The following is a 15,432-nucleotide window of genomic DNA, read 5'->3' as shown; positions in this document are numbered from 1 at the left end:
TTAAAACAAACAAACAAACAAACAAACAAACAAACAAAACAACTTAGAAGTTCTTCTGATGGAATATTATCGTTCTCTGGAAAATGATGAGCAGGGGGAAAAACAAACCTGGAAAGTCCTCCATGAACAAAGTGAAACATACTGTATACAAAGTAATAGCAGTATTCTGGGATGACCAGCTGTAAATGAGTTTGTTATTCTCAGAAGTACAATCATTCACACCTAGTCTGAAGGAGTTATGATGAAAAATCCTATCCATATCCAGTGAAAGAACTAATCAAGTTTGAATATAAATCAAAGCATTCTCTATAACTTTCTCTCTCTCTTCCTCTCTTTACTTTTAATTTTTCTTGAGGCTTTTTATTTTCATTAGGGTGGGAGATCTATGTTTCTTAATTGTGGGTGGTGAGAAGGGAAAGAACCTAGAACTCAAAAATCTTAAAAACAAATATTTTGAATGTAACTGGAGAAAATATTAAATAAATAAATTGAAACATTAAAAAAATTAATCCTGCCTTGGATTAGCTCAGATAGCTATGTGACCCTGGGCAAGTCACTTAATTCCAATTGCCTTAACCAAAAAAAATAAAAATAAAAAAGTAAGAAGGCTTCAGTAGGCCTCGCCACAGCTTTTGGCTACTCTTGGGTCTAGCCAAGGGTGACGCACAACACAAATACAAATTGTTAAATGACCCTCCATCTTATGCAATTCTTCCATTTCCACAATAACTGTAGGAAAGTAACAGTATCAAAAAGAAAGGAAGCAGAAAGCATAAGAATCACATTGTGTTTAGATCATTTATAAACATCTCCATCACTTAGAACAATGACTAGTACACAGTAGGCATTTTTAAAATAGTTACTGATTAACTGTATTCTGAGGCCCAGCTAGTCACTAAGCTCCCCATCAGCCTTCTGACTGATTACCAGCATAACAGGCACAAAAAAGCTGTGGATCAATCAATGCTGTCTCCTTTCTCTTCTCTGCTATGGCTAAGTAAACGTTTACTCTAGTCCATAGTTGGATGGATCATGTGAGCTTCGTTTTATTCCAGTTTTGAACCCGAGCTCTCTGCCCAGCCTGAGCCAGACATAACTTACTGTACCACTGTATGCTTGCTTGCAGTGAGTCAGCGGGAAGAGGTTACTCCAACCAACCTGATGAGCTTATGATCCCATACACTAGGAATAAATATATTGCTTTTGACTGTTGCAGATCAAGTGGGGATAAAAGGTTTGGCTCCCATTGTGGGTCAGAACCACCATTTGGGTTGGCCTATTGAAAAATGAGTCAAGTTGTAATTGCTCTTGTCCATTCCACTCCTTCCACCCTCACTCGCTTTTCAGAAAACAGACTTGAGAAAAGCAAAGCTAGAGACAAAAGTCCCAGAATGATCCTAATGACTACATTGAGGCTCAGAATAACTCCCACCCCCATGCAGTTCTTGAACCCAGTCCTGCCTTGGTAAAGGAAGGACACGCTTTTAAATTTAATCTGATTATTGACATTGGGAAGTATCCTGAGAGTTCTAGGAAGAGATGGGGGCTTCTGAGGCTCAAGGTTGCCTCCCTAGCAACTGAAGTTTGAGGATTCAAGATCCAATTTGAATTTGAAAATTCAATCGAGAAAAGATGGGAGAGTTTATGGGCAGTGTTAGCCTTTTAGAGGGAGAAAACAATTCTAAAATATAATCTTCAGGAATGGAAGGAATTGTTTTTGGGCACAGTCAACCAAGTGAGGAGAAGATTATTTACATAGTCTTCAGAACTTGAGTATGGGACCAAAGAACAACATAGACTTGAGCTTTGCACCCACTCCCAACTATTACTCTGTGTTATTCAGATAGTACAGGTCCGATGGGAGATTGGGGGTTTGGAGACCCTTCTAGCACTCTCAAGTACTGGTGGGAGTCAAAGCTTTCAGAGAAGTGCTATATGATAAAATGCCTATGTGGGTCTCTGCAAGTGTGACTCAGTGCAATGCCAGAAGGTCCCCTAGCAGCATCAAGCCTGTTTCCATTCTAACGGTTGTCTAAACCCACAGAGTGTGTGATAGAACAAATATCCCAACTCTCTGCACTGTCCTCCAGTTAGTTTTTGCCAAAAAGCTTTCAAAGCCACAGGTTGCTAGCACAATAATGCTTATGTCTGTGTGCCAGGGACTATGTGTTGGACAGGTACTTCAAAAGAGCAGGCTAGATGAAGTCTGAGAAATTACACAACTCTTGCAATGATATGATACCAAATTGCTTGCTGATATTAAAAGCTGTGTTTTCAAGACCACTGTTTTCCCAGAGATGTTATAAGACAAGGAATTATCAAATGCTTGAACACAATTAGTTGGCTTTAACCAGGGGTATGCTGGAGCTAGCTCATACAGGATCACAAAAAGCCAACTTTTTTCAATGTGAGTATATTTCAAAAATAAGCAAATGCTACAATCAGGTTTTTTTTTTATTGTTTAGAATTAAGTGATGGAAAAATGTCAATAATCAGATTATATTTAAAAGCGTGTCCTGAGCACATAGAGCTAGTCTTTTCCATAGGGCTGGATTTTAAAAAATTTATCAGGATGACACATTAAAGAATCATAACTTCTATATAAAATGTAGCATAAAAGATAACATTTAGAACATTAGAACATGTATTAGGAAGAAAGGGGTAGGTTGGTTATGTAGCAAGCAGGAAGGATAAGATGAGTAGCACAAGAAATAAAGTGACATCCATGAAATATTTAAAACCCTAAAGCAATCTGTGGCTTTATAGCCCTACAATGCAATGTGTAGATCTTCAATGGAAGATTTGTGAAAGGTCATGGAAAAGATTTGCATGGGATAAGGAGTGAATAGGTTGTGGTCTGTACCTGTGGAGGGAATACTGATATCAGTGAGATCATGGGTCCACTAACATGTATTGAGACATAAACATAAAACATCTATAATCCAAAAATAAATTACATTTAGTGAAGTATGAATTGTTCCTTGTTGGGTTATTTTGGCCACTGTAAAGCATTTCTTTTTTAATGCTGCTAGTCCCATGCTGACATCATGTTAATGAAATTTAAGTACACACCATCCAGATGGCAAAAGGATGTGTGAATGGCCCCAAAACTTACTAGGTAATGGGGGGAAGTTGGTTGAAATTTAAAATATTGCTCCAGAAATAACTAGATGGTTCTATTGCCCCCAACTAGACTATGAAATCTCCCCTGGAATAAACTATTTTCCCCATTAGACCAAGTTGCCTTGCCATCTCCCTGCCTTTATCCAAAAAAACAGATTCAGGCAGATGCCAGACTAATCTTCCTGTTGTTATTATTGCTGTTTAGTCATTTCAGTCAGGTCTGACTCTTCATAACCCCATTTGAGGTTTTCTTGGCAAAGATACTGGAGTGGTTTGCCATTTCCTTTTTTACAGATAAGGAAACTGAAGCAAACAGGTTTGAATGACTTGCCTAGGATCACACAGCTAGTGTCTAAGGCCAAAATTGAATCAGGAAGATTAGTTTCCTAACTCCAGACAGGGCATTATATGCACGGAGACACCTAGTTGACCAATCTTCCTAACCCACCACTACTTTTGTAATACTTAGCTGTTCCTTGTCTGACTCATCCAGGGCCTGATTTTTGAGGCTCTCTAGGCTCATCCTGCTTCTACAATCCTACTTCTTACCTCAACATTCTACTTCTCATTTCCTACTATTATTTCTCAAATCTGAATTTCCTTCCACCTTCTCAAATTCTACCTAACATAAGAGATTCGGACTAGAGGACCACTAAAGTCCTTCCCAATTTGATCTATGGTACTATGATTCTATCCTTCCTTCACTCAGCCTTTCAATAAACACTTATTAAATACCTAATGCTTGCCAGGCACTTGCTAAATGTTGGAATTATTCCTCCTCCATGAAGACTTCCCCAACTACCTCCATTTATTTATCACTTTTTGGAATTTCTGCTGCACTAATTATCTGTCTGGCATTTCATTTATACACTCATTCTTTACTCTTTTACCATTCTGTGCTTAAATCTTGTTTCCCTTATTGCAGTATAAGTTCTGTCTGAATAAAAATAGAATCTTGTCTTTTTTTGTGTATCCCATGCAATACCTATAGTTGCATTAGGAACACAGTAGGTGGTACATTGGATAGTGCCCAGTCTGGAGTCAGGAAGACTCATTTTTCTGAGTTCAAATCTAGCCTCAGATGATCCAGGTCAAGTCACTTAACTTTGTCTCAGTTTACTCATTTGTAAAATGAACTGGAGATAGAACTAGTAAACCATTCCAGTATCTCTGCCAAGATCCCAAATGGGGACAGAAAGAATCAGACATGGCTGAAATGACTAAACAAAAACAACTCACATCTACCAGATGATCAATTTTGATAAATGCATAGAAATGTCCCCTATTTGCTAGATGGAACAGTGGAATAGATCACTAGGCCTCATTCAAACTTTTATTAGCTGTGTGTCTGGGCAAATTACTTAACCCTGTTTGCCTCAGTTTCCTCATCTGTAAAATGAGCTGGAGAAGGAAATGGATCTTTGCCAGAAAAAAATCCCAGATGGGGTCACATGTCAGACATGACTGACAACAATAAGGAAGGTATAGGAGAGAGGCTTGGAGAGACTTACATCAACTGTTGCTGAGTGAAATGAGCAGAACCAGAAGATCACTATACACTTCAATAACAATACTGTATGAGGATGTATTCTGATGGAAGTGGATATCTTCAACATAAAGAAGATCCAACTCACTTCCAGTTGATCAATGATGGACAGAAATAACTACACCCAGAGAAGGAACACTGGGAAGTGAATGTAAATTGTTAGCACTACTGTCTATCTACCCAGGTTACTTATACCTTCAGAAGCTAATAATTAATGTGCAACAAGAAAATGGTATTTACACACATATATTGTATCTAGGTTATATTGTAACACATGTAAAATGTATGGGATTGCCTGTCATCTAGGGGAGGGACTGGAGGGAGGGAGGGGAAAATTTGGAAAAATGAATAAAAAAAAAAGGAAGGTATAGGACAATTGATTGCTTGACGCTGATCAATCAATCAATAAGCATTTATTAAGTGTCTACTATGTGCTAGGATGCGGGAGTGCAGAGCTAATGAGTGTGGAAAAATGCAAGACTGGTCTACTGGCAGCTCTGGATGCCAGAACAGAAGGGGCAGCTTACACTGATGATGGCATTTTGGGCTTCATTATTGTGGACCAGCTTTGCCCTCTCCAACGCTTTCTCAAAGTTGCTCACTGCAGCCTCGTAGTCTTTCAGCTTAACTGTAAGGAAAAGGGGGAAAGGAAAGTGGTTATTAACAGACACACCAGCTCCCCTGGCCTGATGTGCAGACCAAGTTGTCCAGGACTTGATACTAAGGATGTGCAGCTAGCATGTTGGGCGCCAAAAGCAGGGAGAGAAGTGGATGAATCCATAGGCCTCTGGGCACAAAGGGCACCATCCCTTCCACAGCTTTCCCCAGGTCTTTGAATCATAAAGCTGAAGAAGCCTCAGAGATGGTTCCTCCAGCTCCCTCATTTTACAGAGCTGAGGGAGCAGAGGCAAAGTTGCTTACTCACTCACTTAACTGACAAGTGGCCAAGTATCTCAGTGTCCCCAGTCCAAACCCCGCAGGACAAACTGCAGCTGACCAGGAGTAAGACTAATTGAGAATAATGGAGTTTTCCAGGTTTAGCCTGAAGCCCCTTCCCCTCACCCCATGTCATGCTATGGCTCTGCACCTCTTCAGCATGTACAGACCCCATATGGGTTCCTTGGCCCTCCATCCCTCAGACATGTCTATGTGTCCCTCCATCTTGGCTCCCTGTCTGAGTTACTAGAGTGCAAAAGAGCACACTGAATGTGATAGATGGAATAAGACCTCAGCAAAAAGACCAGATCCTCGGTAGCCATGTGAGTGATGGGTGGGGGAAGGGGCATCTACAGGAAAGGGCTTCTGTTGAGTTTAAGTAGAACTGAAGTGTCCTTTAGTGGACCTTAGTTGAATTCCCTCAGTTACAGATCAAGCTATAGATATTATTACTTTCCAAGATAAGCAGGGAGAATCATTAACAGGATTATTTTGTCCTTAAGTGGGATTTTATTGCAGTGGGCCTGGTTGAATTCTTAGCATTCTTATCTGGACCCCTCCTTTATATTATTCCATCTGGAGACTAAACTATAAATGCAACCCCAGAGGTTATTCTTTACTACAGAAGGCCTTACTCTCTCTCTTGTTAATAGCTAGTTCATTAGGAACTTAGCCTGCTTTATGGGTCAGGTTATCCCATCTTTTCCCTTGATAATGAGGAGGTTAACTCCTTTTTGGAACTTAGCCCGCCAGTCAATGGCATAATTCCCTACTTTTTCACTAACTTCCTCTGAAACCTAGTCCATTGCCAACAGCATAATAAAATTTGATTTGGAATAGGTCCAAGCCTACATATTCTTTTTCCTGACACCACCTGAAACCCCCTCAGGTGAGACTCCTAGGCAGGATGGACACACTTAAGAGGGGATTTCCAGAAAGACTGAACAACAAAGAAAATGTATTGGGGAGAGCAATTATGAGATGCGATCCTTGTTCTTCCTTGCCTTTTAATTTGCTTTACCTGCTTTTGTCTTATTCAATTTAAATCTTCCAGAGGGAGTGTATAAACCCCATGAGGGCAGGACCTTTTCTTTGGCCCTTCACTCCCCCTCCAAGCCCACTATACCCCCTCCACACACAGTGGTTGCTCAGTCATTAGCCAAGTTTGGATCACTCCAGCGGGAGACCCGAGGCCACAGGAGAGCAAGCTCAGATGGGGCAGGACCATGACACGGCCGGTTGGGACCATTGGGCAGCACACACAGAGCGGCGGCTCGGGGTTCCCGCTAGTACCTTGTGCCTGGGCCACCAGAACGCTGGCATTGAGCTGCCATTCAACATCCCCTTCCTCTTCAGCGCATGCCTGAGATTTCAACCCATACTCCTGGGCTTCCCAAGGCCGGTTGAGTTCCAGGTAACAGCGGCCAATCTCATGGAACAGCCAGGTCTTCTCCAGGCTGGTTTTTGCTAGTGGGATCTTCTCCTCCCACCTGAGAAAATACCAGGGGGGAGAGTAAAACTTACTGAAAAGCCTTCTCCCACATCCACAGGACTCTGGGGGCCACTTAAGGTGTCACCAGTCCTCCTCTAGAAGCCCAGTGAAAATCATTAGTCCCTACAATACTACAATAGGGAACGTGATCTTGTTTAGCCTCTTGCCCTCATGTAAAATAAAATCTTATAAGTGAGAATCTCTCCTTTTTAAAGAATCTCAGAGAAAAGAAAGAATCTAGATTCCTTGCTTCACCTGTTTTGTTACTTTATCTTTCTTTAAGAAGGTCTTTCTGAAATCTAACCAAAACTCTTCATGTTGTAGTACATGCCCATTTCTGCATATTCTCCCCTCACAGGAGGAAAGAATAATCAGTAAGTAGGTCCCCTTCCTTTTCCAAATTCCTTTTCCAAATGTGAAAACAATCACAGCTACCTGGACTTAGTCTTGTGCTCACCTTTTTTTCCTTCCTCCCTCCCTAAACACAATCAATTGTGAACTCTAATTCTACACCAAAAATGTCTTTCGAATTTACTCCCACCCCATCTCCATGCCTCCTAGTTCCTCTGCTCTCACCAGGATCAGAACCTCATCTTTCGGTGCAATAGCAGCCTAACTGGCTTTCATGCTTCTAGTTTCTCTCTGCTCTGAGCCCTGTATTGTATATCACTTCTAGGGACATAAGATATTGAGATCAGCTCACATTTATGTAGCACCTGAAGGTTTGCAAAGTGCGCAGTGAGATAGGGATTTTAAGTATAATTTACTCCATTTGCTCAGTGAAGATAAAGCAAAACCTCTTCAACTGTAAGTTATGACCACATATGGTCACATATGGAGGTTGTGAAATTATGATTTATTATCAGAATGTTTGATTTGTTTGCCTTTTTTATATACCTATATACCTATGATGAGGTCCTGAATGGTGAGGCAGAGGGAAATTGAAGCATTGATAAAATTGTACTCTGGAGCAGGCAGGAAGAAGCTCTGATATAAAGACCAGTTTAGTTCCAGTGGTCCCACCCTCTGTGGAGGTAAATCCAAATTACCCAGAGGGTAAGGTTTCCCATAAAATCACCTATGGTCCATGCCATGTTTGCTGTACTCCTTTGGGTCGGATCTTTCCCCTTACTCCTCCCCCAGACTCTGTGGTATCTTTCCTAAACCACTCTCTCCCTTATGGTGTGTCTCCTCTCAGACAGACCCCACTTCTCTTTTAGGGCGCTAGGATTTAGCCTGCCGGCTAATGGCATGCTCCAACTCCATGGGGCGTTCCTTTTCTCCTGAGTAATTGTGAGATCCACTGAGGAACTTGTCTTTTCCATCATTAATTATTAAAATCCCTTTCTATGGTCTCCCAACTCTTCTTCCTATTTACCATTTCTGGTGTCTATTGTATCTCTTCATTTTCTCTGTAACCTCTTCTAAATAAACCTTTTGCCAGAGAGAAAGACCACTGTGAATTCTTCACATGACTGAACCCCAACATCTGTTGCCTAATATCATTTGGTGCCTAAATAATCACATTTGGTGCTACATCAACCACATCATTTCTATACCCCAAGTTATGTAAAAATGTCTCAGTCATAAGAGATAGCAAGTGGAAAAGTTTAAGAAATCCTGGATTAAATGACTTGCCCCAAAATAACACAAGTAGTAAGTGTTAGAACTGGGATCCAAATTTAGGTCTGTCTGAAAATGAAGAAAACTGCTTCTACAAATGTCAAATGAACTGTTGATGCAATGACCTCAAAGGTCCCTTCTACCATTAAATCTACCCCACAGAGTAGATCGAATGTAGGAATAAGAATAGCAATATGAACATCTAGAAAATCACTGGATCTAAGAAAGGAGCTCACAATAAAAATGATGGCCTAGGACGCCAAAACAAGAATGCATGACATGCAAATACTGAGCAAGGTGAACAAATGATCTTAAGATGATTAAAAAAAAAAAAAATTAAACTATAGTATCATTGAAAATTGGGGGGATGGAAAATGGCTCTGGAAGAGTCCTTTATTCAAAAGTAGCAAAATAAGTAAAAGGGGTGGAGTAGAGTAAACAACATTGTATATTAAGAAGATATAATTAATTGAGGCAATGCAGTAGCCAGATAAGGGAAACATGATGGAAAAAATTTGGAGCATTGCAGATCAACTAAGACAAAGACAAAAACAATCTTGCCGTCACAGTATATTAGAAACTCTTTGGACATAAAAAAGAGTTGAGAAACAAATCATTAGTGTAACATGAGAAATGATACAGTATTGACAGAGAATTTCAATTATTTGGAAACCTATTGAAGCTCTCTCTCACTGGGAAAAGGGAATTTCATTAAAGAAAATGGCAACAAGGGGACAATATACCAAAAGTTTCAGGTTGCATCCAAACCAGTCCTTAGGGGAATATTTTTTTATCTCTAATTTTTTTTTTTTTTTTTTTTTTTTTGCTGAAGCAATTGGGGCTAAGTGACTTTCCCAGGATCACACAGCTAGGAAGTGTTAAGTGTCTAAAATCAAATTTGAACTCAGGTCCTCCTGACTTCAGGGCTCTATATGCTATGCCACTTAGTTACCCCCATCTCTAAACACTTTCATCAGCAAATTAAAAGAAAAAACAAACCAATGAATTGGGCATTTAATTCAAATTATTAGAAAAGAAAAAAAAAAAATTTAAACTCCAACCAAGCACAAAAACAGACATTCTTAAAAAGCAGATAAGACTGAAAACAACAATTCAATAGATAAATTGAAGTAGAAACTAGTTTTCTGAGAGAAAAATACCTAATTAAATATGTAAACCATTACCTAATTTGATTTTAAAAAAAACTTTAAGAAAACCAAATTGCCAAGTGAAATGTGAAATTAGAAAAATGAAATGGAAAAATTCATAATATGTTAAGAGGAAATAACAGAAAATAGAAGCTATTTGGCTTAATTATGTGCCAATATAATTTGTTTTTAAAAATGAATATTTGAAAATAATATAAGCAATTCAGATGAACAAAATAAGAAGTCCAAGATTTAAATAACCCCAATATTTGAAAAAGAAATCCAACAGTTCATGGAGGAATTCCAAAGGAAAAAACCAGGACCAGATGGATTTACAAGTGACTGCTATCATATATTCAAAGAACAATGGACACCAATATTGTAAAAATTATTTGGGGGCAGCTAGGTTGGGCAGTGGATAAAGCATCAGTCCTGAAGTCAGGAAGACCTGAGCTCAAATGTGGCCTCAGACACGTAACACATCCTGACTGTGTGACCCTGGGCAAGTCATTTATCCCCAATTGCCTCAGCAAAACAAACAAATAAATAAATAAATAAATTATTTAGGGGGGAAAGAAAAGGGGAAAGAAGGGATCCTACAATTCCTTTTTATGAGACAAATACAGTCCTGATTCCTAAGCCAGCAAAAGGTAATGCAGAAAAAGTAACTCAAAGACCAAGATCTCTAATGAATACTAACATAAAAACATTTACTAAAGTTTTAGCAAAGCATCTACAACATATTTAAAAGCTCATACTACATGACCAGTTTACATTCATCAGAAATGCAGAGTTGATTCAATATTAGGAACCTTTTAACATCATAGATTGTATTAATGAGAAAAATAATTAAAATTACAAGAATATATCAGTAGATGCAAAAAAATATTTTGATAAAATATAACACTAATACACACACACATATATACTTTAATAAAGCGTGGGAAAATATGAACCTTTCTTAATGCGGTAAGTATTGTTGTTGGGGCACCAGGTGGCGCAGCAGATAAGAATTTGGAATCAGAAGCTAGGCTTGGAATCAGGAAAACTCATCTCCTGAGTTCAAAAGGAGTCTCATACATACTTATTTTGTCTTAACTGTGTGACCCTGGGCAAGTCCCTTAACTGCTTGTCTCAGTTCCTCATCTATAAAATGAGCCAGAGGTAAACCACTCCAGTATTTTGCCAAGAAAACCCCAAAATAAGTTCACAAAAAGTTAAGATTTCATTAAACAAAGAATTGAACAAGAAGAAATAACTGTAATGAAGAAATGCTACTGGCCTTTTCAATAAATTCAGTAGTAAATCAAGAATGTCCATTGTCATCACTATTATTTAATATTTAATTTAAACTATTATTTATTATATAATCTATTTTATTTGATATTATTTAATATAGTTCCAGAAATTTTAGCCATAGCAATAAGATGAGAAAAAGAAATGAAAGGAATCAGTATAGTCAAAGAAGAAATAAAAATTGCTTTCGCAAATAATATGATTTACTTAAAAAATCAACTAAAATTTATTATAATTACAAACATCAATAAAGGATATAAAATAAATCACCTCATTTAATTAGTCATTCTGAATAGTAGATCCCCCCCAAAAAAAAGCTAAAGAAATTATTATCAGAATAATTAGAGAATATATAAAATGTGTGCTACTCCAAAATATTTGGAAAAAAAAGGTAGACTAAAACACTCTTTATAGAAATATAAGTACCTATATAATTGAACAGATGCTAACTTCTAGTGATTAGGTCATGTCAATATAATAAAAGTGGCATTTCTAATTAAATTATAGATCCGATGTTAATCAAACTACCAATGGTTTGCTTCACAGAACTAGTAAAAACAAGAAGATTCATCTGGAGGAACAAAAGATCTCAAATTCCAAAAGAAATAATGGGGGAAAGTGGGAGAGGAAGGAAGCCCATTTGTACCAGATCTCAAGTCATATAACAGAATGATTATCAAATTCTTTGGAACTGATTTAAAAAATAGAAAAGTACACAAGACCCAGATGCAATTAACTGAAGTAAAGGTGAGGTCTCATTATTTGACAAAAATTATTGGCAAAGTTGGGAAAATAGTTTGATAGACATTAGGTTTAGAACAACACCTCATACCTTTTACTACAATAAATTCCACATGGATATATGATCTAGCTATGAAAGATCATATCATGAACAAATTAGAGGAAGAAGTTAAGAGATACTTTTTTACAGCTTTGGAAAGTTGAAGATTTCTTAACCAGATAAGGGATGAAGAATATCACAGGAGATAAAAAAAAAAAAGGACAATTTTGAATACATAAATGAAGGATTGGAAGAAAATTTTAAAAAGAAGGGAAAATGTTAACTAGGGGGAAATCTTTGGTTTTTTGTTTCAAATTTATTTTTATTTAAAGAAACAAAATAAAAACAGAAAAAGAATTCAAAACAAAATGAAACAAAACAAGAGAGAACATTGTCATGTGCCCAGCAGAACATCAAGGAGGATTCAAAATACATAACCACAAATTACCAATTCAAGAAAAAACTATATATATATATATATATATATATATATATATATATATATATATATATATATATATATATATATATATATATATATATGTGTGTGTGTGTGTGTGTGTGTGTGTGTGTATACATATATGTACATATATTAGTAGAAGAAATTATATTCACAAGGGTCCATTTTTTCTTTTGTTTTCTGCTGTGAACCTTTTTTACTTTGTTCTTTTTCCCCCTTTTATCCCACCCCCAGTCCCAAGCCATTAAGGATATATTTATATCTACATATGTGTATATATATATATATATATATATATATATATATATATATATATATATATATATATACACACACACACATACCCCCACATATATCTTTTCTATCCCTACTTACCCTTGGCTTTAATTCTGCTCCTAACTTGCCTTCCTATTACTTAACTTCCCCCTTCTCTAATCCTTTTGTCTTCTTCCCACAACCTTTGTTTCCCCAGCTACCCATTCCTCCCTCCTTATTTCTTTATAGTATATATGTGGTGTTGCCTATTGAACCCATTCCCAATGTGAGTAGGTTTTCAGAACTATGAGCCCTCCTCCCCCCTCTAATGCCTCTGTGTCTATTCTTTCTCTATATCTCATTCGTATGACATGATTACTATTTTTACTTTAACTCTGCTCCGATCTTTCTTTTGAGCTGTCCTATTGTTATCAGTCTTAAACATATGCTATGCATTTCCCATGTTAAAAAAACATAAGCAATTTGTCTACGTTGAGTTCCTTAAAAATAATCTTTGATATTGGCCCTTATATGTTAAATTTTCTAGTAAGCTCGAGTTTGGTTGATAGAAAATCCTGAGGTGGCGCAGTGGATAGAGCACCAGCCCTGAAGTCAAGAGGACCCGAGTTCAAATCTGGTCTCAGACACTTAACACTTCCTAGCTGTGTGACCCTGGGCAAGTCACTTAACCCCAGGCTGGGGGGAGGGGGGGAGATCTGGTTTTATTAAAAAAAAAAAAAAAAAAAAAAAAAAAAAAAACATAGATAGAAAATCCTGAAAATATGCAAGTTCATTGAATGTCCATTTTTTCTTGTTCAATATTGCAGATAATTTTGCTGCCTATGATATTTTTGGCTGCAGGCCAAATACAATTCCAAGGCTTGCGATCTTTTGTTGTGGGAGAAAAATCTTTGCAGTAAATTTCAGACATACAAAGATAAATCAGGAATTGTTACAAACATAGGAACAAGCAAGTCCTCAAAATGTAAATTGTCAAAGGCTATGAACAGGAAGATTTCAAAAGAAGAAAGCAAGCTGTCAATAACTTTGGGGAAAATGCTCCAAATTATTAGAGGTAAGAGAAATTCTGAAGTTCTCTTTCATTTCAAATCAGATTAACCATAGGGGAAAAAAAAAAAGAAAAGAAAAGAAAAAGAAAGAAAAACAACTATTAGAGACGATCTGAGAGAACCAACAAACACACTAATGAAAAAACTGTGAAAGAAAACATGAAGTAATTCAACCATACTGGAAAGCCATTTGGAACAAACTCCACCCCACCTCCTAAAAGTCAATAAACTGTCTATACCTTTGATTTAACTTTACAGGACTAAAAACAAAGTGGATGGCCATCAATGGGGAACAGCTAGACAAATTGTAACATATGAATGCATTGGGAATGTATTATGCCATAAGAAACTATCAGAGGGACTGATTCAGAGAAACCTGGAGAAGTGGATTGAAATGGTGCAGTATGAAGCAAGCACAGTCAGACTAGGTTATGTGGTGACTACCACATACAACTCTATACAACCACCACCAAACAACTAATAATTACAATGATACCCTAAGCCAGAAGCCGGAGGATTTACTGAGTTATTTCCTGGAACACCAATGAAGGACTGGAGATGACAAACAATGTGTGGATTTGTTTTGCATGACCAGTCACGAGGGGGAACTTTAATTTTTTTTTTTTTTAGTGTCTCCCTATTTCCTCTAGGATCTGTTTGTTTTTTAAGATCCTCACAACCTGAATGTTTTCATTCCACTTGTACTAGACTGTATTGAAATCAACCGCCACCAGCCAGAGGGGAAACTGCTAGTTCAGAGTTCCTTTGGCCTGGGTTTCCCATCCTAGTTATTCTTCTGGGATAGAAGCTGGGACTGAGAACCGAGTCCGTCCAAGGTCAGAGCCCAGGGCTGCTGCTTCCTCAGTTGGGCCTGGTTTTATGACCTGCAGCCAGGGAGTGAGTAACAGAACTGCATCCCTTCTTGTGCTGCCATGAGGTGGGCCCCTCTTGCCAGCTGAGGAACCTTTCTTCATTCTTGGGAGGTAGCTGGGATTCCTGCAAAGGCCTCCTATAGTGACTCTGTCCAATCCATGGGCTGGACTTGCATGTGGTACTTCACCTGGTAACTATCTTTATCTTGACCTGTAATAATCTTTGCCTGCTTAGGTCGGTCTACCTCTGCTTTGTCAAAGTGAACTCAAGAGCTTCCAGCGAAGCTGTGGGTGTCAACCACAAGGCAGCCCTGTTGTGCCAAAACTCAGCAAAAGTCAACATCCTTAAGTTATCAGCATGGTTGGGACCAGCTACAAGTCTATTACAAAGAATGGACAGAGTGTTCTAGGCAATAAACTGGGGCTCAAGGACTGAACAATGCCTGCCTCCAATATGGAAGCTTGAGGGAAAATAAAGACTGATGGCAGAAGCCAAGACGGTGGAAGACCAGGAAGAGGTTCAGCAAGGTTCTCAATCCTCAAATCAGATTTAGAAAATATACCCTGAGCATGAAATCCCACACAAAATCAAACTGGCTTGTTTTTTCAACCCATGATAGCACAGGGAAACAGGCAATGAGGTCTATGAACATTAGCAATGGGATCTGAGCCAAAAGTACCTTCCTAGAATATTCCAGCACAGCAAAAGGTTGTGTACCCAGGGCCAAAAGAGGCCCTAAAACCGGCATACAGAGGCCTAAACTTGCGGAAGAACAGGGGCCTTCAGACAGCTCTGTCCCTCAACCAAGTTGCAGGTCATTAATCCAGGA

The 15,432-nt window shown here is 38.2% G+C and overlaps 1 protein-coding gene across 2 annotated transcripts in view; it reads right to left on the bottom strand.

Moving 5' to 3' along the window:
* ODAD4 (outer dynein arm docking complex subunit 4) overlaps nt 1-15,432 on the bottom strand; it is a 97,694-nt gene that overhangs the window by 21,415 nt on the left and 60,847 nt on the right. For both annotated transcript variants that reach the window (XM_074261542.1, XM_074261543.1), the window contains exons 9-10: nt 6,899-7,095; nt 5,197-5,297 (exon numbers count right to left, since the gene is read on the bottom strand). In XM_074261542.1, coding sequence (XP_074117643.1) covers nt 5,197-5,297; nt 6,899-7,095 — 298 coding nt within the window. The remainder of the gene's footprint in view (nt 1-5,196; nt 5,298-6,898; nt 7,096-15,432) is intronic.

Source organism: Sminthopsis crassicaudata, chromosome 4, assembly GCF_048593235.1.
Source record: "Sminthopsis crassicaudata isolate SCR6 chromosome 4, ASM4859323v1, whole genome shotgun sequence".
NCBI classification, from domain to species: domain Eukaryota; kingdom Metazoa; phylum Chordata; class Mammalia; order Dasyuromorphia; family Dasyuridae; genus Sminthopsis; species Sminthopsis crassicaudata.
This window is presented reverse-complemented; position numbering and strand designations above follow the sequence as displayed.